This window comes from Amblyraja radiata, chromosome 28, assembly GCF_010909765.2.
Source record: "Amblyraja radiata isolate CabotCenter1 chromosome 28, sAmbRad1.1.pri, whole genome shotgun sequence".
NCBI classification, from domain to species: domain Eukaryota; kingdom Metazoa; phylum Chordata; class Chondrichthyes; order Rajiformes; family Rajidae; genus Amblyraja; species Amblyraja radiata.
This window is the reverse complement of record NC_045983.1, coordinates 14599569-14621848: the sequence shown is the minus strand read 5'-3', so window position 1 is coordinate 14621848 and position 22280 is coordinate 14599569. Positions and strand designations below refer to the sequence as shown.

Genomic DNA, 22280 nt, shown 5'->3' with positions numbered 1-22280 from the left:
AAGAAAGATTTTGTTTTATGGAGAGTGGTGACAAATGGAAAGTGTTAAAAATTGTTTGTGTTAAAATGGGATACGTAACTTTATCGACTCGTATGTGTGGCGACTCTTTGCATACCTTGGGGTATGCAAAACAAAGAATATCACTGTGACTTGTCACATGTGACAATAAAGTATCATCCATTCACTCATTCATTCATTCAGCACAAGGTTTAAGAAAGCAGCAATGTTGGTCAGGCCGTTTCTGCATCAACCGCAAATGAAATTAAAAGTTCATCATTAAATTGAGTATAGACAATAATACTAGGGTTTGTTCCCTTTGTTTATTGTAACTACTGGTAGATGTAGAGTCAGTACAGTTATATATCACAAAATACTTTTAAACACAATACTCAGCGCTCCCATGTAATTGCATCCACTGTCACCCTGCGTACAAAAGAATATACGAACAGTGCATCCCCTGTTTCCCTGTGCAGGGAGAGAACACAATGAGCACTGTCTGCAACCAGTTTCAGCTTGTGGTGTGTGTATATATCTATTAGTAATGATTACTCCTCTATATTCAAGTGTGCAGCCACCTCTTCTGTTGTGATCTCACTTGACAAGCTATAGTAACATATTCACATTATCACACAGCAATCTGCGGTGACTATCTGATCTACAAGTGGTTATCGGAAAGATTACTTGTTCATCACAAGCCTGGGTGATTAAGAGGCAAGAGGCAAGGCAGGCAACATTACGATTACGTTTCAATCTTTCAGGGAAGCAAGAAAACACGGCATGATATTTGAGGGTGCTGAACATCCAATGTCCATTGATATCGACAGGTCGCAAGACATCTGGTAGAGAGTATCATAAAGTGAAACAAAATTAACTTGGGCAATTGATTTTTGGGACTGGAGGGAGGGGGGTATAGTGTTGCCCGTACTCTTAAACTTAAGTCACAGCTACACAGTTAAACAACGCAGGCAGTGAGAACACGAGGTACAAGGCAGCAGAGGCTGTGGGTCAGCTGATTACGAGAAGCCGATTGGAGATTTTTTTTTCATTGATTTTATTACTAGTACTTTCCTGTGGTTTCCGTTCAGTAAGCATGATCTTCTATGTAGAGAGACTGGTTGGCTGCATCTTCACCCTCACCTTCACCTCCACCCTCACCCTCAGTGCTTGGCTCAATGCTTGGCTCGTACTTCCCAAGGGAGGCCAAGCTGTTAACCTGAAACAAGAGAAAGGCGATTGAAACATAGAAAATGCCCAGAACAATGCAGTTGCCGACCACTGGCGAAAACCAACGTATAACGGGGCATCTAAAATATTCCTGTTCTCCTAGTTGGCAACCCAGGCCCACACCCCCACTCCCTGTGCATGTTCACCCTGGAAAACTCCCTGGTACAGCAGCAGTTCCCATTTTAAAATTATCATTCTGTTCATATCACTCCCTTCATAGCCTATTGCCCTTCCTATTTTTATCTGCTCCGCCAGCATCTTGTCCTTTGGGGACATCCTGTTTTGTGGCTGGTGTTCTCTTTCATCTCATTTTCACTGGTGGTCATGTTTTCATTTGCTAAAACCCAAACTCAAAATTCCCTGCTTTAAGGATACCCATCAAACCTCTGTCTTAAACCAAGCTTCTGACCATCTATTTCAGTATCAATTGATGCAGCCCCATGTCTGCTTCTAATGGTTCTCCTGTGAAGTACTACAAGGGGCACTGTGACTCTTCATGGTTATTTAGTTGCTGATTTAGTAAGGTAAATGAGTCAGTAAAGCAATAACTGGAGCAGATCTGATTATCATTAGGGTGGCACAGCTAATAGAGCTGCTGCCTCACAGCACCAGAGACCCAGGTTTGATCTAGGCCTCAGGTGCTGTCTGTGCGGAGTTTCCACGTTCTCCCTATGATTTCCCTACAGGTTTCCTCCCGTTGCTTCAGTTTCCTTCCAAATACGTGTGGTAAGCCTGCAGATACAGCAGGCAGTGAAAAAAGCGAATGGCATGTTGGCCTTCATAACAAGAGGAGTTGAGTATAGGAGCAAAGAGGTCCTTCTGCAGTTGTACAGGGCCCTAGTGAGACCACACCTGGAGTATTGTGTGCAGTTTTGGTCTCCAAATTTGAGGAAGGACATTCTTGCTATTGAGGGAGTGTAGCGTAGATTCACTAAGTTAATTCCCGGGATGGCAGGACTGTCCTATGTTGATAGAATGGAGCGGCTGGGCTTGCATACTCTGGAATTTAGATGGAAGAGAGGGGATCTTATTGAAACATATCAAGATTCTTGAGGGTTTGGACACACTGGAGGCAAAAAACATGCTCCCGATGTTGGGGGAGTCCAGAACCAGGGGCCAGTTTAAGAATAAGGGGTAAGCCATTTAGAACGGAGATGAGGAAATACTTTTTCACACAGAGGGTTGTGAATCTGTGGAATTCTCTGCCTCAGAGGGCGGTGGAGACCAATTCTCTGGATGCTTTCAAGAGAGAGTTAGATACAGCTCTTAAAGATAGCAGAGTCAGGGGATATGGGGAGAAGGCAGAAATAGGGTTCTAATTGTGGATGATCAGCCATGATCACTGTGAATGGTGGTGCTGGCTCGAAGGGCCGAATGGCCTACTCCTGCACCTATTGTCTATTGTCTATTTTGTAGGTTGATTGGCCTTTGTAAAATTGACCCCTAATGTGTAGTGAGTGCATCAGAAATTGGGATAACATAGAACTAGTGTGAATGGGTGATTAATGGTCAGTATGGACTGGTGGGCCGAATGGCCTGTTTTTATGCTTTATCTGTAAACTAAATGTCCACGATCAGGTGGTGGTGAATGGTGATAAAGGGCAGACTCCCGACCTCAGTCCCTCATTAAACCCGTGTCCCACCCAATGTATTCACTGTTTCCTTCGGCATGCACCACCGGTTGCTGGTATAATGCCGGGTCCAGGAACCCTTTGTGGAGCCACGGCACGTTCTCAGAGAGCACCGTTACCTCAGCACGCTTCATGAACACATCCTGTGCGGCCTGCATGTTGTCTTTCTCGCCTCCCCAGGCATTCAGCGCAGAGGCCTGCAGGGCTCGGCCAAAGGAGAAGGTGAGTGCCCATGGTTTTGACAGTGGACACTTATTGATAGCATTGAGGTTGACGGTGGCCTCCTCCTCACTCTGCCCTCCAGATAAGAATGTGACTCCTTGGGAGAAAGCAGACAATAACAGTGTGAAGCAACAAACAATCTGCTGGAGGAAGTCATCGGGTCGAGCAGCAACTGTGGGAGGAAATGACCATTCGCATTGAAAGAGCAGAGGGAAGGTGAAGCGGTGAGGTGGATCAAGAGCTAGTAAGCAATCGGAGGGGGAGAGAGTGGTCCTGGGAAAGACGGAAAGATTGTGGAGATGTTGGTGGTAAGCTCAAGGTCTGAGTTGTGCCTGTACCATTCTGCTATTAGCAACATGTCTGTGAAACTCAAGGACATAGGGGTGCCGTTTTTTTTAATTTATTAAAAATATTTTAAACTTGGAGTGACATTAAAGTGATGCTGACAGAGAGTATAAACTATAAGTTTTTTTGCCAAGATTGTTCCCTGCATGGAACTAACTTATGCCACAGTATGAATTTGGCAACTGGACGTGTAGTTTGATCCACAATTACTATTTTCCAAGTTCCCTGGAAAATTGGTCGAAATCACTCCCTCGAGCATTTACACATCTACACTTTTTACGTGACACCAAAGTCAGGTTTGTAGAAATTAAACAGCGATAAAAAAACCCACTGTGTAATTTTAAACAGCAAAGCCACTCATTGGAACTGCATAGCCACACAGATCCACATTAACACAAAGTGCTGGAGTAACTCAACGGGTCAGGCAGCGTCTGTGGAGGGAATGGTTAGGCAACGTTTCGGGTTGGGACCCTTCTTCAGAGATACTCCAGCACTTTGTGTGTTTTGATCAAGATCCTAGCGTCCGCACTTCCTTGTGTCTCCAGCCTGCTCCATATTAATATCAGTTAGGTCACAAGCAAATGCCTGTCTCGCCACAGCTTGATGAACGACGTACCTGGAACAGCAGGTGGGACAGTGCGCCTCAGTGCAGTAACTGTTGCAGTGGCAATCTCCTCGGGGCTGTATTTGGTAGGGCAAGAATGGCCAGGAGTCACCATGTTGGGCTTCAGCAAAGTACCTTCCAGGTAAATATGGTGATCACTTAGTGCTTTATAAACAGCCCCCAACACCTAAAACACAAAGAGTAGAGCATTGCATAGTTTACCAAGGCTTAGTTCAGAGAAAGGTTTTGCTTCCCACCATAGTTCTCGCTATGGGATGGAGATTAAATGGGTAGAAATTCATGCAGGCCAGTGTTTGCATTGTGATTCAGATCAGAGGACACAAATTGGCCACAAATTGATCAGTAGATCATTCTGCACAGACATTCAGGGACAATCGGATGGGAAGGGAAGGAAAATCTCTCACTGGCTGTTTTTTCCCCAATAACTTTTTAAATAACAACTAATTGCTTGGTACCTGGAAGTACCAACATTCTGCTCCACTCCTGAAGGGCAGGCCCTCAGAGAGAAGCCAGACCAGGCTAAAATGTAGACTCAGAGGGTCCAGCATTATCTGCTGATCAAAATGGACAGTCAACATTTGGAGTCAAATCCTTCCATTTGATTGAAAGATATAGCAAGGAAACAGACCCTCCAGTGCCACTGAGCCCACACTGACCACCGGGCCATGTTAGTTTAATGTCCATTTCCTACACATGAGGGGCAATTTTACAAAGGTCTATAAATTAACCTATAAACCTCACGTCCTGAGAAATGGGAGGAAACCAGAGGACCCGGTGGAAACCCCATATACAAACATTGACAATGATGAATCTTCACTTGGGAGTCCAAAGCAATAATTCTGCCATGAGATTCATTCACTGGCCACTGTTTTCTGTAACTCCTTACATTGTTCCATTTGTCCTCCATTTGCAGAGTTTGCCTCCTCTCATTCCCATTTTACAGAAGAGTCTCTGGTTCAACATCCAACAGCAGCTAAAAAAAGATTTGGAATGGCCTGGGATCACAAGTACCGCTGGTATACAGGCACTTTGTACAGACCCACCTTTTCTGTGACGTACTGGCATTTCTTCAGATCATGCTCGCCGTCTGGTAGAATCTCAGGCTCCACAATGGGAACAATGCCATTCTAGAACACAAAGATGGGAAATGGTGTGGGAATGGTAAAGCCTACAGTTCGTAACTTGTTCATCGTTCAAGCTGTCCATCTCACTGTTTGCCTGTCAACAGGTCAGTGAACAGCACTGGCCTGGTTTGGTTTTGACAGCTGCCTTCTGGTGTAGCACAGTGCCACATACAAATTCCATTATTGACCCACCACTCCACCACCTCCACTACTACCTCCACCCATGCCTCATCGCATCTCAAATTAGATGTCATCAAGATTTACCAAGAGCACCCATGGCGAATCTGCACTACTCTTCCACTTTGGCAGCAGATTGTAGAGTGAAGGAGAAGAGAACACACATGGCAATGGGTCAAACATTAACTCCAGCTCCAGCTTGTGCAAGAACCACAAAGTTACTTTCAACTTTATAGGACTTTTTATCCCACATTTGGAGTATTGTGCGCAGATCTCATTGCCCCATTACGGGAAGGATGTGGGAACATTGGAGAGGGTGATAAAGCCGAATTAAGTTAAAAATACAAGAAGATATTAAATTGGTTCCTGGGCCAGCTTACAGCTTATATTTAGTCTCAAATCAGGCTTTTCTCCAGTAGATTAATACAGAAAGGCAAGTCTAGGCCTGCCTCAGGTTGCGGTGTATTGAGATAATAAAACTATAACATTTGTCTCCCAAGTGACGAGAGTGGAAGCAGAGGTAGCTAGATCTCTTTGATGTATTTGAGAAGTAAAATGCCTGGCACCAAATGTCCGATGTTTATGAGGGAGGAGGTGACGAGAGAGGAGAAGCTAGACTGATCTAAGGGATTGTGACAAAATGCCTTTGATGTGATACATTCTGTAGAAACCTTCATTTTCCTGTACCTCTGACCATGACTAATGTCTGTGGAATGTGCTAAGGTGACAAAAAAACACGATATAATACGATGTAATTCTGTTGTTCAGAGAAGTGGACTGAGGACAGTGAAGTGTCTATATTGGTCACTTGACTGGAGTTCTCCCTCCCTACCATCGGCCGATAATAAGTAAAGTTTTGAACTGGTCTACCAAACAGTTTGTGTGTTGTCTGTTTATTAAGAAGCGAACCTGTTTAGTTGTTATAAAAGTAACCTTTTCAAGGGTGCAAAAGAGGTTTGGCAGAGTACTACCTGGATTGTAGGACATTAGCTACAAGGAGAGGTTGGACAAACTTGGATTGTTTTCTTTGGAGCTTTGGAGGTTGAGGGGAGACCCAATACTAGTTTATAAAATGGTGGATAGATCGGGTAGACAGCCTTTTCACTAGAATAGAAATGTCAAAGACTAGAGGGCAGAGTTTTAAGGTGGGAGGGTCAAAGTTTAAAGGAGATGTGCAGGGTAAGTTTTTTTTTCAGACTGCACTACCAGATGGTCGAGGCAGATAGGCTTGTGGCATTTAAGAGGTTTTTTTGATAGGCACATGGATATGTAGGTAATGGAGGGATATGGATCACAGGCAGGCAGAGGAGTTGTCCACACGGATATTGTGTGCCGAAGGGTCTGTTCTTGTGCTGTACTGATCTATATAACCCTTGAACTTCCTTCACTGTACCTGCTGGCAGATGCTGGCGTATCGGGCCAGGACATTGGCGTTCTCCAAGATTGCAAGTGCAGACGGGGTTGTTGCACTAATTTTCAGTACACAACGCCACTTTGCAAAGTCTGCTCCATCCTTTTTGTACTGAGCACAGCGCTCTGCTAATCCATCCAAGCCTTCAAAATCAAAACACATCACTATTAACCATCAAGCTACAGAGATAAACAGATGCTCTCCCAAAAGTCCTGCCAATGTCTCTCTATAGTTTTCAATCACATTTCCTTCCAAATTTACCAAATGTCACTTTTGCAAAGGGTATTCCATGTTGTATAAATTATACAGGGCTAAGTGGAACCAGTGCCGGTGTTTAGTGTAGTTTAGAGATACAGCGCGGAAACAGGCCCTTCGGCCCATCGGGTCCCCGCCGACCAGTGATCATCACACATTAAAACTATCCTACACCCACTAGGGACAATTTTTACATTTACCAAGCCAATTAACCTACAAACCTGTACGTCTTTGGAGTGTGGGAGGAAACCGAAGATCTCGGAGATAACCCACACAGGTCACGGGGATGACGTACAAACTCCGTACAGAGAGCGCCCGTAGTCGGGATCGAATGTGGTCTCCGGCGCTGCATTCGCTGTGAGGCAGCAACTCTACCGCACCACCACCGTGGCCGCCCTTGCTGTTTGATCAAGGAAGGAGAGGTGTGTTCTCTCTCTGGGTAGTGCAGTCTGGTTTCACTGGGTTCATTTCAAAATGTAAGGAAGATATCCAGTGGAGATCTATAGCGGGCTTGGTCAATGGTACTTGGAGTTACGGTTGAAAGGTCTTCTCAGTGAGAGGGATTGAGAGGGGGGGTGTCCAGACTCAAAACATCACCTAGTCCTTTTCACCAGAGATGCTGCCTGGCCCGCTGAGTCACTCCAGCACTTTGTGCCTATCTTCAGCATAAACCAGCATCTGCAGTTCCTTCCATCACATTTTGTCTGCTCAGAGGTTGTTCTCTCTGGCAGGAGGATGAAGAACTGGGGGAAGGGTCTCGAGATGAAGGAATGAGCTCGTTCACGTCAGGCCAGGAGACATTTCTTTACGCAGGAGGCTGTGAATCTTTAGAACCTGTTACCCAAAGAGCTTTTGAATAGTTATTGAGTATGTTTCTATTTTAATGTGGATCAAACGGCACAGCAGGTGTGACTGGCATTAAACTGCTGTCAAATCTTCATTGTGTTTCTTGGTTCATGTGAGCTAGATGTTAAACCTCTGCTCTCCTGTTACAATCCTCCTGCCTCTGTTCTCCTGTCACAATCCTCCTGCCTCTATGGACAGGCTTGGCTTCATTACTTTTCACCTTGAGCATCTCTGAAAAATGCCCTTGGCTCGTAAACATACGAGCTTTGCTTTACCAGACTGCTGATGCTGAGTCAAAGCCAGCTACATCCTGGTGCAGCCTGAGCCAACTGGAATGGAGCCGGTCTCTGTGGAACAGCCACAGTGTTTCTTGTTATCAGAATAGAACTAGCTTTTCCCAGCTGCTGACAATTCGCACAGAGCCACGTGTTGTGATCAGAATAAGAGACACTCAGGAGGCAGAACCCCTGCCCGTTCTCATAGTTACTGCGTCAAAATGTGGGGAGGAATGGATAGCGAGAGAGAACGTCCGCTTGGGAACTACACGATACAGGGACTGGAGGGATATGGATTATGTGCAGGCAACGAGGAGATTAGTTTAACATGGCAGCATGTTCGGCACAGACGTTGTAGGCCTGTTCATGTCCACTACAGTTCCATGTTCTTAATCTATCAAGAACAAAACAAGTCATTATCGTCCCTTCATCAGCCTGTCTGAAGATTATGGGAGTAGAGGATTGCTTCCGAAATGTTTTAGGGAAGTGGTGAACAAATGGATGTAATCCCAAGCACAGTTTCTGGAGTCAAGATGAGAAATTGGTGTTCTAACTAGGCCACAACTCCAAAATGGATGAAAGAACAGGGATGTTTAGGTACACAGTGCACAACTCAGGCAAGGAGAAAGTGGTTTAAAACATCATTTGTGATCCCGGATATTATTAATAGGGGCACAGATTACAGGAGCAGGGAACAAAAAGTAAACTCCTGGAGGAACACAACAGATCAGCATCCATGGAGGCAGAGGGATGATCGAGGTTATGGGTGGAGAGCCTGCATCAGGACACCAAGCCAAAGGACGTCAAGGAGTCTAGTTCTGGGCACCATACGTCTTTAGTTTTAGTTGAGGTATGCCACATGGAAACAGGCCCTTGAGCCCACCAAGTCCATGCCAACCTTCCATCACCTGTTCACACTAGTTCCATGGTATCCCACTTTCACATCCACTCCCTTCCGCACCGTTACAATTTACAGAGACCAATTAACCTACAAACCCACACATATTCTCTTTGGTCTGTGGGAAGAAATAGGAGCGCCCGGAGGAAACCCACACAGTCGCAGGGAGAATGTACAAACATCACGCAGACAGCACCCGAGGTCAAGATTGCACCCCGCGTCTCAGGTGCTGTGAGGATGCAGCTCTAGCAGCCCTCCGTCACTGTCCTCTGCCTGCCTGCTTGGAGCAGCGTCAAGGCTCCCGTTCAGATTGCACAGATCCTTTACCTTGAGTGGTGGACTCTCCATTGGTTCCAGCCAAGGGAACAACTCCTTTATCGACCTGGAAATACACGACAGCTTAGTCCGACTTAACCCCCAGCGCTCACATGCAACACTGACATTCATAATTCATGCTCAACACTCTTAAAGAATCAGTCCCTGTCATTACAATAGAATCTGCCCTTGGTCACAAGCAACATTCTGATGGGACTGATTCAATTCTAGTGAATGGAAAGGTTTCCCTTGCAGTGACCCACGAATGGCTCTGGGCCCTGGTGAAAGTCTGGGATCTCGCTGTGTACATGCAACAGTGAAGGACATCCTCACCCCAACGCTTGGTCAAGAGAAATAATTTTGTTGGGCACTGGCATCAAGGGATAAGGAGAGAGACAAGAATTTAATGGCACAGATCACCCATGCTATTGAACACTACAAACTCCAACTAAACTACAAACTGCCTGGGTACACAAAAATGCTGGAGAAACTCAGCGGGTGCAGCAGCATCTATGGAGCGAAGGAAATAGGCAACGTTTCGTAACGAAACGTTGCCTATTTCCTTCGCTCCATAGATGCTGCTGCACCCGCTGAGTTTCTCCAGCATTTTTGTGTACCTTCGATTTTCCAGCATCTGCAGTTCCTTCTTAAATACAAACTGCCTGGGTTGCACTGGAGACTTTGGGCTTTGTTTTGTTTCTGCAATATATTTTTTTATTGATTGAACTTCTTTTTTTGTTGTTTGTTTGTTATATTATCTATTGAGTACTGTATTTACACCCTGTTGTGCTGCTGCCGTTGCAACAAGTAAGAATGTCATTGTTCTGTTTTGGGACATATGACAATAAAACACTTCTCTCTCTCTCTCTCTCTCTCGCGGTCTAACAGGATAATTCAACAGGTTCAAGCTTGATTCCCATGAAAACCACACTGTGTGATTTTTGGGGAAATGGATGAACAAGCCAGCCAGCCTCCAGTGTTTATACCACTATAACTGTCTCCCCAATACCTACTGCGGGAAGTCTCAAGTGCTAACCATATAACAATTACAGCACGGAAACAGGCCAACTCGGCCCTTCTAGTCCGTGCCGAACACTTATTCTCCCTTAGTCCCATCTACCTGCACTCAGACCATAACCCTCCATTCCTTTCCCGTCCATATACCTATCCAATTTATTTTTAAATGATAAAATCCACTCCACCACTTCCACTGGAAGCTCATTCCACACAGCTACCACTCTCTGAGTAAAGAAGTTCCCCCTCATGTCACCCTTAAACTTCTGTCCCTTAATTCTCAGGTCATGTCCTCTTGTTTGAATCTTCCCTACTCTCAATGGGAAAAGCTTATCCCTCTCATCATTTTAAAGACCTCTATCAAGTCCCCCCTTAACCTTCTGTGCTCCAAAGAATAAAGACCTAACTTGTTCAACCTTTCTCTGTAACATAGGTGCTGAAACCCAGGCAACATCCTAGTAAATCTCCTCTGTACTCTCTCTATTTGAGTCCCTAAATGAGTCCAACTTTGAGATGAGAGAGTTCCAAGCATTAAATATTGTACACACTTCTCCGAGGGTCATCCCCGTGTTGCAGTGGAGAGGTGTGCGTGTGTCGAGGGTCCTATTTCCTATGTTTCTCTGTTAAAACCAGTGGCCCTGGAAGTCCTCAATATGGACTACCAGTACCCTGAATCCTGACTTTCAGGGAAACATAGGCTTCCTGATTACCTTCCATTGCCTTCACTTCGGCTCCATTCACTCTCACCACATCCCAGGGTCATCCAGCAGAAGCCCCCCCCGGCCGCTTACCTTGATCCCTGCCACAATGTTCCTCTCTTTGATAATGTTTATAAAGGGGGTCCCGTCATCAGTGGCCTGGTACAGGGTCTCGTGGAAGAAGATGACTCCCCCGATGAAGGTTTTGACCCGGTCGTCGGCTGTCATCAGGATCTGCCGGTAGAAGCGGCGGTTCTCCTCGGTATTCTCCACGCCGATCTGGGTCAGGCGCTTGGCCATGCTCCCTGGGAGGAAGGCGAGAGAGAGAGCCTGGGTCAGAACTAAAGCTTGCACACCCTGCAGTGTGTGGGAATAGCAGCAGCCAGGACCATTGCCCCAATCTAAACACTATTTGTTGTCCTCATAAGGTCGTATACGGGATAGTAGTAGATTTGGGCCATTCGGCCCATCAAGTCTACTCCGCCATTCAATCATGGCTGATCTAGCTCTCCCTCCCAGCCCCATTCTCCTTCCGTCTCCCCATAACTTCTGACACCTGTACTAATCAAGAATCATCTACATTATTGGCTAAACAAATTGGTCCAGGACCAAGGTGTAAAGGGAGAGGGTAAAACCTCGAGTCCATATCATGGCCCAGGGTGCCTGGCCTGGAGAGGAGACAGGCATAAACGTATAGGAGCACATCGGCTGTGTGGAAGGGCCTGGGATCTCACCGCGAACCCCGATGCACTGTACCTCTCTCACCTTCACCGATACTACACGCGCTGGAAACTAGGCGCTGACGCACTCACCCACAGACTCATCGGCGGCCAGGATGCCCTTTCCAGGTGAGATAATCTGCAGGGCGATTTCATTCAACTCCTTCTTCTGCTCAGGAGTCAGTGCCGGAGCCTGGTGCGTCATCTTCTAACCACGGGATCTGTGCTCAAAGCTGCAACAAAGGAGGAAACCTGCAGGTAAACAATGCTCAATGGTTTCTTCATTGTCACGTGTACCAGGTACAGTGGAATACAATGTTGGCATGAACATCCACAAGACTATCCCCAGACATAAACACATTGGCCCAGTTAATGCAGTGTGCACAGAGCAGCCCACTGAGTCCATATGCAAGAGGAGCCATTCCACAGTCCCAGCTGCAGCTGGCCATGAAGGCCCATTGCAGCCATCTCCTCCTCCATTGTGGCCGTCCAGCGAACCATCGTCCCTCTCCACATCTTGCCCTGGAGCTGTGATTTAAAAAAAACAGTCCCCTCCCTCTGCCAGCTCAACAATGACTGCAAGAAGCACGGAAATAAAACTAATTCCCCGCACAGTGGCCTAGCCGTAGACTTGGGCCTTACAGCGCCCGAGATCCGGGTTCAATCCTGACTACGGGTGCTGTCTGTACGGTGTTTGTATGTTCTCCCTGTGACCACGTGGCTTTTCTCCGGGGGCTCTGGTTTCTTCCTACATTCCAAGGAATTAAGGTTTGTAGGTTCATTGGCTTTCTGCAAACTGTCCCCAGTGTGTAGGATAGACCTAGTGTATGGGCGATCATCATCGATGTGGGCTTAGTGGGCTGAAGGGCCTGTTTCCATACTATTTCAAAACTGAACTGAACTAAACTAATCTGTTTCACAACAGCTGCTGGGAGCTAAAGGGAGCAGCAGGAAAGGGGCTTGCAGTTGAGGGGTGGGGGGGTGAAATGGGGTTTGGAATGCTACCTTGAATCTTCCACTACATTCAGTGGGAGTTTCCCAAACTCAAGCTGTATGTTTCTCCGGGTGACAGTCCCTTTTTGCACCAGTAAAAACAGCAAAAAGTCACTGAACCAAGAGCCCTGACCTCAAGAGGTGAGGAGAGACAAAGACGATAGACGATAGGTGCAGGAATAGGCCTTTGAGCCAGCACCGCCATTCAATGTGATCATGGCTGATCCTGCCTTCTCCCCATATCCCGACTCCACTATCTCGAAGTTATCAAATTGGTCACCCAGTACGGAGGGGGTTAGTTTGGGGGGGGGTCTCCTGGGCAGTTTGCTCCAGCGCCAAGATGGACATTCACGGGTCCAGGACGCGGGCAGTCGAGGGTTCTGCCCGAACTGACTGCCTGCCCCTCTCTGGGTTGTCATCCGTGCCCGTGTGTCCCTGGAAAGGAAACAGAAGGTGTCCAACGTTGGAGAACAGTGGGCACCTCATGGACTTGAGTGCATCCTGGATATGGCTGACTGATAGCTGTTGTTTGCAAACTGCATGAATATCAGTTTTGATTATCATTATACGACGTTAATGGTGACCATGGAATAAAATCTCCTTGTTAAGGAAACAAAGTTATAGAATGGTTTTCCTGAGCTCGATGGAAAGCCATTAGCTGAGGAACAGGCAGATACAGCCTCAGCTGTTGAGCTTTTCCAACACTTGCCGTTCTTCATTCACTTTTCCAGCACTTGCTGGATGTTACCTGGATAAATGGGTTGGTAGTTTTATGGAGGTTGGAGGGTTGAGATCCAATCAAGGATTTCGTAACAGAGAAACAATTTCCTCTGGTGTAGGACGTTTAGAATGAGAGGGAGAACAAAATAATCCTACGGCAGGATCAGGCCATTCTGCCCCTCATGATCATCCTGCCCCACTGTCGTATGCTGGGGCAGGAGGGCGAAGGTTGCTGAGGCCAACAGGATGAGCAAACTCGTCAGGAAGGCTGGCTTCATGGGAGGTGGTCTTGGAGGGGAGGATGCCCCTCAAACTGCGGAGCATCCTGGACAATACAGCTCACCCCCTCCATGACACACTGGTCAACCCTGAGGAGCACCTTCAGCAACAGACTGGTTGCACCAAGATGCAGCGCAGAAAGTCACAGGAGATCCTTCTTCCCAGTGGCTTTCAAACTGTACAACTACTCCACGTTCTGTCGTGGGGTAGACTGACTCCACTCCCCAATCTTTGCACAATCCCAATCCCTTCCCCTCATCACTTTGATTTAATGTTTCATGTATTTTGTGTTTTATGACTGTTGGCAGATCAATTTCTCTTCTGGGATGAATAAAGTTCTATCACATCGTATCGTTTGTCAATTCTGCCATTCAGTAACAATGGCATTGGTTCATTATTGTCATGTGGGCCGAGGTACAGTGAAAAGCCTTTGCTTGGGTTTAGTTTAGTTTAGAGATACAGCGCGGTAACAGGCCCTTCAGCACAATGAGTCCGCACCGACCAGCGATCCACGCTCATTAACACAAGCCTACACACACTTGGGACAATTTACACTTATACCAAGTATACAAACCCAAGCCAATTCACCTACAAACCTGGACATTTTTAGCTGCTGTTGGGTTTTTTTGGTTGGCAGATGGGTGAACAAAGACTAGAGGTGGAAAATGGTATCAAGTAAGAAGAAGCGTGAAATGTGAAGCCAGAGGAAGTGATAAAGGGAGGAGGTTGCACGGCAGTCGAGTGGTTCGCCAACCACTTTAGCTGTTGTTGTCCCTTCAGCCGTCGTTTCTCTCCACCATCATTTCTCCTCACTTTTGGAATTCTGAAGTAAGATAGATGTCTCTCACGGTTACCCCAATTCCCACAATTATTTACAGCGCTCTGTTAACAGTGTATGCCAAGGCTGCCATGTCCTCCATATGGATTGAGGTGCTCCGTGCACCAGGCCCTTTGACCCCATTACGTTACGTGCAACCCCCCTATAGGTGGAAGGAGGCAGTGGGAAGGGGAAAGGGTGGGGGTTGTGGATGAAATGGTTGGGGTGGGCACAGAAATAGAGAGGGAGTAGGGAGGTGAATAGCTCAATCTTCATACCGCTGGGTTGTAAGCTACCCAAGCGAAATATGCAGTGCTGTTCCTCTAGTTTGTGTGTGGCCCCATTCTGCCAATGGAGGAGGCTCAGGGGAAAAAAGGATAGTGTAGGAATGGGAAGGATTATGAAAATGGTGAGCAACCTGGAGATCCAGCGAAACAATATAAACCAGAAACGAGAGAGATGGAGAGTGGTGGTTGTTTCAAAGATAGGAACGGGCAAGGATAAGATAGACAAGCGTCCCTGCAGTCTGAAGAATGGTCCCGACCGGAAATGTCACCTATCCATGTCCTCCAGAGATGCTGCCTGACCCGCTGAGTTACTACGGCACATTGTGTCTGTTTTTATAAACCAGCATCTGCTGTTTCTTGCGTCTGCATCGATGACAATCAGAGGATTTGCTGAGGGGGGTGAGAATGTTTTTGCTTTACTCTGAGGCCAGTTCAGAGCTGTAATCGAAGGCGGCGTTAAAAATGGGCGCATTGGTGAAACGGGAGGGAGTACTGGTCCCTCCGTGGATTGAGGGAGCGGAGGGGGGTGGGGGAGGGGAGCGGAGGGGGGTGGGGGAGGGGAGCGGAAGAGGGTGGGGGGAGGGGCACGCGACACGGAGCAGTGGGAGAAAACAAAGATGTGAAGAGCAGGACCAAAGATCTTAGATCTAAGATCTTTGAGCAGGACTGACAAGGTGGCGGTGGAGAGACATGAAATGCGCAAGACAAACCCATTACTGCGGAGACCGGAGGTGAAATGGAACGCGACAGACCAACGTGACTGTCTGAAATTGCCGCATTCGACGTCCTGTCTAGAGGACAAAATAAACAGCTGGGGGAACTCACACTGGAGAAGGTACCCCGACCCACCAATGTTCCCTCCGCAGGTGTTGCCTGCCCCGCTGGCTGGTAACCCCCAGAGTTCATGCACCCCCAGGGGAAGGGGGTAAAAAATGAATGAATAAACCCTCTTCCACTGCAACGCTCTTCTGCAGAATCAAAAGCGTCGCTGCGCTAAATACAAACTGTGTTGGCTCAGTGTTCATTCATTTAAAAGAGTTAGAGTCATAGAGTCATGCAGCACGTTAACAGGCCCTTCGGCCCAAATCGTCTATTTACCCGCGTTTGGCCCGAATCCCTCTTAATCTCAGGTACACAAAACTGCTGGAGAAACTCAGCGGGTGCAGCACAAGGGCCACATCTAACTCCCTCTTAAATATAGCCAATGAACTGGCCTCAACTACCTTCTGAGGCAGAGATTCACCACTCTCTGTGTGAAAAATGATGTTCCCATCTCGGTCCTAAAAGACTTCCCCCTTATCCTTAAACTGTGACCCCTTGACTTCCCCAACATCGGGAATAATCTGGAGAAACTTTGAGTTTCTCCAGCTTTTTTGTGTACCTTCGATTTTCCAGCATCTGCAGTTCCTTCTTAAACATCGGGAATAATCTTCCTGCATCTAGCCTGTCCAACCCCTTAAGAATTTTGTACGTTTCTATAAGATCCCCCCTCAATCTTCTAAATTCTAGCGAGTACAAGCCGAGTCTATCAGGGGGTATGGGGAGAAGGCACGTACAGGATACTGAGTTGGATGATCAGCCATAATCATATTGAATGGCGGTGCAGGCTCGATGGGTCGAATGGCCTACTCCTGCACCTATTTTCTATGTTTCTATGAATAAAGTCCTAGTCTGACCAATCTCCCCGCGGTCCTCGTAAATCTTCTCTGCGGTCTTTCCAACTTAATGAATAATAAAGTGTTCATGGATTTTTTTAAAGCTTCTATTCTCAGCTGCAGAATTCTACAGAGACAATGGAGTCTGTGCTCTAAATGAAGATGGAGTCTGGCTCTGGGAGCTGCTGCCGTCAGCACAAGTTGTGATTTATTTACTAACTGGCCGCTTGAATACTGATGCATTGACCGGTGCCATGACCCGGAGTGAAGCAAGCGCCAGGGCGCCCTTCCCCCGCTCCCTACTGACGGCTCTCATTAATAAAGGATTAACACCTCTCTCCGCACTGACCACCATCTTCTCCCCGGAGGTCAGGCAGACATGTTATGTCAGAGCGTATGTCAGAGTCAATCGGCAGGGAAACAGGCCATTCGGCCTAACTCGTCCATGCTGACCAAAATGCCCCCTCGAAAGCTAGTCCCATTTGAGCCATATCCCTGCAACCTCTCCTGTCCGTACACCTGCACAAATGCCGTTTAAATACCCGCCTCGAATACTTCCTCTGGCCGCTCGTTCCATATACTCACCACCCTCTGTGAAAAAGCTGTTCCTATTACATCTTCCCCCCCCTCACTTTAACCCGGTGCCCACCAGTTCTTGATTCCCCCACTCTGGGAAAAAGATTCTGTGCATTGATTCACCCAATCTTTCTTTCCCCCTCGTTATTTTATCCATCTCCATGGAATGTCGCCCTTGCCTGCCCAGTCTCCCTCGTCAGCTCACACTGGGTGTGAGATCGATGTTTGTGACACTGCTACGCTCCCCAGGCCGGCCCCGCGTTGTCGGGTTGTAGTATCGGCTCTTGTCTGTGTGTGTGGTGGGTCTGGACCACACGACCTGGGGCCACGGCGCTGCCCACAGCCCGCACCAGTAGCGGGCACTGCAGGAACTGGCCGCACTGGCCCCTGGTGAGGGGTAAAAGCAGGGTGACGCTGGGAGTCCAGTCAGCCCAGATGGCGACTGTCCGCCCACCACCAACAAGACGGCCACGGAATGACCAACAACTGAAGCCGCAGTGTGTCGGAATGAACTGCAGATGCTGGTTTAAATTGAAGGTAGACACAAAATGCCGGAGAGAAGGAATGGTTGGACGTTTCGGGTCGAGACCCTGTCTTCAGAGCCCGACCACACTCCCGGCAACTGATGAGAAACTGGCAGAGGAAACAGTCGTTCCCGGACAAGTCAGCTCATTGCAAACAGTTCCCAACTCTGCAAATACTGCACCTCAAAATGTTATAGGTACTCAGCGGGTCGTGCAGCGTCTGTGGAGGGACGTTTCGGGTCGGCTTGTGACTCGGTCTACAATCGGAATGAAAAGGATCCCATCCCTCCACAGATGCTGCCTGACCCGTTGCGTTTTGCTGAAGAGTCCAGCATCTGCCGTCTCTTGAGCCTCCATTTTACTGCAGATTCCTCCGGCATTCAACTGAAATCACAATGGCCACGTTAAACAAACAACAACCTGGGGTCTGAAGAAGGAAGCGTCGCCCATTCCTTCTCTCCAGAGATACAATCTGTCCCGCTGAGTTACTCCAGCATGTTGTGTCTATCTATCTTCAGCAATCTGGGCTCCCCCGCCTGCCGGACCCCCTCGTCCCCTCTCCCCCCCCTGGCCCCGCGGGTGGGTGCCTCAGATGCAGAGGTGCGGACGTGCGGTTTGACCACAGCCGCGTCCTTGGCTGATGCTGCCCAAGGTCACGGAGTGAATCTGCTGGTTGACATCAGTGGCAGTGGAGGTCTCCCGGGGTGGGGAGACATCTGTACAGAGTGACGCCTGGGAAGCGCGCGTTTCATCCGTGTACATGCAGCCAACCCCGCAGAGACAGCCAACCCCACACAGACTCAGACTGGGGCAGGCGAGCGGAGACCCCCCCCCCACAAGGGTAATAATGCACAGGATGGGGGGGGGGGTGTGAAATCGAGGAGGTGCCCGATTTTTATTCCATTTAGTTACTCGAATTACTTCAGAAGTAGGTTTGCAGATTCTCCCGATTCCAGTCTGAACCCAAAACGTCACCCTTTCCTTCTCTCCAGAGATGCTGACTGCCTGTCCCGCTGAGTCACTCCAGCTTTTTGTGTCTATCTCCTGATTCAGGCCTTTTTTTTTTTTAATTTCAAAATATACTTTATTCGAGAACTAAATATATCCAATACATGATCCTTACAAGACTCCAGCCAACATTCTCGAAGGCTGTACATACACTCAACACACAAGTTCACCCCCCACAATTGCAACTCTTGTGGCCCACTGGCGTGGAATCCCACCCTTATTTTTGAGGGGAGTCTCCACCACACCCTGTCCCATCATGTCCAGCAGCGGAAGGACCCTAGACTGTGATCCTTCCCCACTGAGCCTTGGTGTTGGCTGCACCGAGCTTCAGCAGTACTCCTGCCGCCTGGAGCGGGCCAGTCGACAACATTCCCCGACGGGCATCAGCTCCGCTGGGTGGTCAACAAAGCTCGTGCAGACCAAAGAGCGTCTTTCATCGAGTTGATGGCCTACCAGCAGCACTCGATATCAGTCTCTGAATGCGTCTCTGGGAACAGTCGATAAATCAGAGTCCTCTGTGACGGAGCTGTTCGGGATAAAGCGTGCCAGGGACCCTTGCAAACCTCTCCAGACTGTTTTTGCAAATCCACACTCTAGGAAGAGGTGGGCAAACCTCTCCTCTCCATAGCAGCCGTCCCGAGGGCAGCGTGCGCTGGCAGTGAGGTTCCGACGGTGCAGGAAGGATCTGACTGGGAGGGCTCCCCTCACCGCCAGTCAAGCCAGGTCTTGGTGCTTGTTGGTGAGTTCTGGCGATGAGGCATTTTGCCAGACAAGCTGGGCAGTCTGCTCAGGGAACCATGGAGCCACAGTATCCATGGACTCATTTCCCTGCAGTTTCCGTGCTGACCACTGCCCGATGGACATGTGGTCAAAGGTGTTGGTCTGGAAGAACCTTTCCACCAGCGACAGATAGTGCGGCAATGTCCAGCTGACTGGCACATTGCGCGGCATCTGCGCCAGGCCCATCTTTCGCAACAGGCCCTGGGAAGTCAGTCCATCAATTTCCCGCTCGCCCTACCGAATATCAACAGCCCATATCACACGTGGACCACGGGCAGGCCACGGTGAGGGGAATGGGACCATTCCCAGCTGGCGTCTCGGAACCCTATATATGGTTATTCATGTTACTTTCATCAGAATATTGACATAGTTCTCCAACTAATACATGACCATCTTTACCCAGAGGCATAAGAAACGGCAGGCGCTGGAAACTTGAGCAAAACACAAACTGCTGGAGGAACGCAGTGGGTCAGGCAGCATCTGCGGAGGGAATGAGCAGACAACGTTTCGGGTCGGGACCCTCCTTCAGGCTGTTGGAGTAGGTGGGATGGAGAACTGGGAGAGAGGAAATCACCCTTGTCCAGGGCGCAGTCCAGCCCCTTGCCTGAGAGCGTGTGATGGGACAGAGTAGAGGGAGGTTCACGTTTAAAGGACTCGACATCATGGCGAACACAGATCGCGCCCTCGGCAACAGTGCATTCAATGTACAGGACCCGCATCGCAACAGGTTCAGCGACGTTGCAGGAAGCTGCGTGAATAACGAGTGCTGTTGAAATGTCTCAGCTCTCGGTCTCTACATTAAACCCGTACACGGGAACACACCGGACCTGATGCCGCGCCAAGTCATCAGTAAATTATTGAACATTTCAGTGAGTGCCAGCTCCCAGCGCTGGACTCTCCGCTACACCCTCGTCCACCCGCTCCCCTCATGCCCCCCTCACCAGCCGCTGCTCCCTCTCGCCGTGATCGGCTCCTCTCCGAGTCCCGGGACCGCCTGCGCCCTGAATGCGCTTTTCCACGCTCCGCCCCGGGTTAATAAGACCATTGTGATGCCGCAGAGTTACGTGACTGAAGCAAACTCCGCCCAGGGCCGCCGGCAAAGAGAAGTCGGCACAAAGCGGTCTCCGGATCACCAGCCACAGCTTCTCCTCCCACCAGGGGCTCGCCCCCTCCCCCCACGGGACACACAGCGGCCGGCGGGAGGAGGGGATTTTAACCAGGAGGTCGGAGAGAGAGAAGAAGTTGGCAGCGTTAGGTAAACTAATACCAGAGGGAGACAGAAAATAAAGAGGACCAAAATGGTAGACCATGGGGAGCCAAGGATGCGGCGACTCTCACACGAACACTCTCCTTTGCATAACCTGTGCAGTTGGAGAGTTCAGGGAAGTGAAATTCCAGAACAAAGTTACCACTGAAAAAGGAGAAAGTGTTAGTAACCTTAAAGATGGATGCACCCCCAGGACCCAGGCTACCGAGGGGATGGGTGAATGAATGAATGTTTTATTGTCACATGTGCAAGTCACTGTAAAAGTCCTTGTTCCACATACCCAACAGTTGCCACATAAAGGGCGTCGGCAAAGTTACAAAGCACCTTTTAAAGGAATCAAGAGGAGATCACTGGGTACACAAAAATGCTGGAGAAACTCAGCGGGTGCAGCAGCATCTATGGAGCGAAGGAGATAGGCAAGTTTCGGGCCGAAACCCTTGGGCATGCAGACAGAGATTAATTGGCATGATGTTCAGAATGGACATTGTGAGGAACCCGACATCAGTGGCAGGGAAGTTATTAGAAATGAAAGAATGAAGGGTTTGTTTAATCTACATTTGGAAAAGTGGTGTCATAGGTAGATAAAGGACGATGAAGGTGGTTTTGACATGGTGGCCTTCGGTCTGGGAATTAAGTATAGAAGTTATGTTACAGTTCTGTAAGACATTATTAAAACCGCATATGGAATATTGCATTCAGTTTTAATCACCCTAAATGTGGCATTTAAAGATGGCATGAAGGTGGAAAGAGTGCAGAGAGGATTTATGAGGGTGTTGCCAGGATTTGAGGGCCTGAGTTAGAGAGAGAGGTTGGGCAGTCTAGGGCTATATTCCATGAAGTTCAGGAAGCTGAGGCATCATATTATAAAGGTAATTAAAATCATGAGAGGAATATTCTTTTCCCCAGTGTTGTGGAATCTTCAGTCTGACGAAGGGTCTCGACCGGAAACGTCACCCATTCCTTCTCTCCTTATATGCTGCCTCACCCGCTGAGTTACTCCACTTTGTGTCTAGTCACAATCTAGTGTCAAGCATTAACATATTAAGCATCCTTACCGTGTGTCCGGAAGCAAAAAGTCACGACCTTTGTATAATGTAAGTATAGATCCTTTAATTAACACATCAATCTGCCTCGCCTTTCTACTTCCTCAGTTGTCAGGTTTTTGGTGTATAAATATCCTGTTGTACCGACTAACTTTGGAGTTGTGATCACAGCCTTTGACCGAGACTTCTCCACTTGTGCAAGTAAAATAAACCCACTGCTGATGGTCAATTATACGTCCTTGAGTCTTATTAAGGGTTTGACTTTGTCAACATTCACTGGTGGTGATTTTGATGGTGAGGATAGTCTTAGATTATAGAATGTTATTGTGCGGTGCATTGGCATGGAATGTAATCCTGATAACTATGAAGTGATACATTTTAGGTGGTCTAAGAAGGGGACTCCTGACACAATGAATGGGAGGCCAGAGGGAGAATGGAAGAACAGTGGGACCTGGGAGTAGGTATCCATGCTGGATAAGAATCAAAGGTAGACACACAGGTGACAGCACAGTGGATAGGTTAACATAGAAACATGTGGTGCTGTTGCATGGA

General features: G+C 48.1%; 1 protein-coding gene across 2 annotated transcripts; it reads right to left on the bottom strand.

Annotated features, from left to right (window-relative positions):
- Window positions 1–286: 286 nt before the first annotated feature.
- aldoc (aldolase, fructose-bisphosphate C) lies at window positions 287–20484 on the bottom strand. Of its 2 annotated transcripts, none has more exons than XM_033045879.1 (9): window positions 20360–20484; window positions 11873–12012; window positions 11154–11365; window positions 9361–9415; window positions 6742–6902; window positions 5091–5174; window positions 4039–4213; window positions 2975–3174; window positions 287–1213 (listed from the first exon to the last, which is right to left on the bottom strand). In XM_033045879.1, exons 2-9 carry the CDS (start codon window positions 11982–11984, stop codon window positions 1082–1084), a joined length of 1131 nt encoding a protein of 376 aa, XP_032901770.1. In that variant the 5' UTR covers window positions 11985–12012; window positions 20360–20484; the 3' UTR covers window positions 287–1081. The 2 variants fall into 2 exon arrangements, with proteins under 2 accessions (XP_032901770.1, XP_032901771.1); XM_033045880.1 differs by having other exon boundaries at window positions 11873–12031; window positions 20360–20445.
- Between the last annotated feature and the right edge of the window lie 1796 nt (window positions 20485–22280).

Excerpts from the sequence above, each read along its gene's own strand:
- aldoc (XM_033045879.1), bottom strand. The coding sequence starts at position 11,984 with ATGACGCACCAGGCTCCGGCACTGACTCCTGAGCAGAAGAAGGAGTTG. Across the intron at positions 11,366-11,872 it reads GGCCGCCGATGAGTCTGTGG|GGAGCATGGCCAAGCGCCTG; the intron begins GTGAGTGCGTCA and ends CCTTCCTCCCAG. Across the intron at positions 6,903-9,360 it reads TGGAGAGTCCACCACTCAAG|GCTTGGATGGATTAGCAGAG; the intron begins GTAAAGGATCTG and ends TTGATTTTGAAG.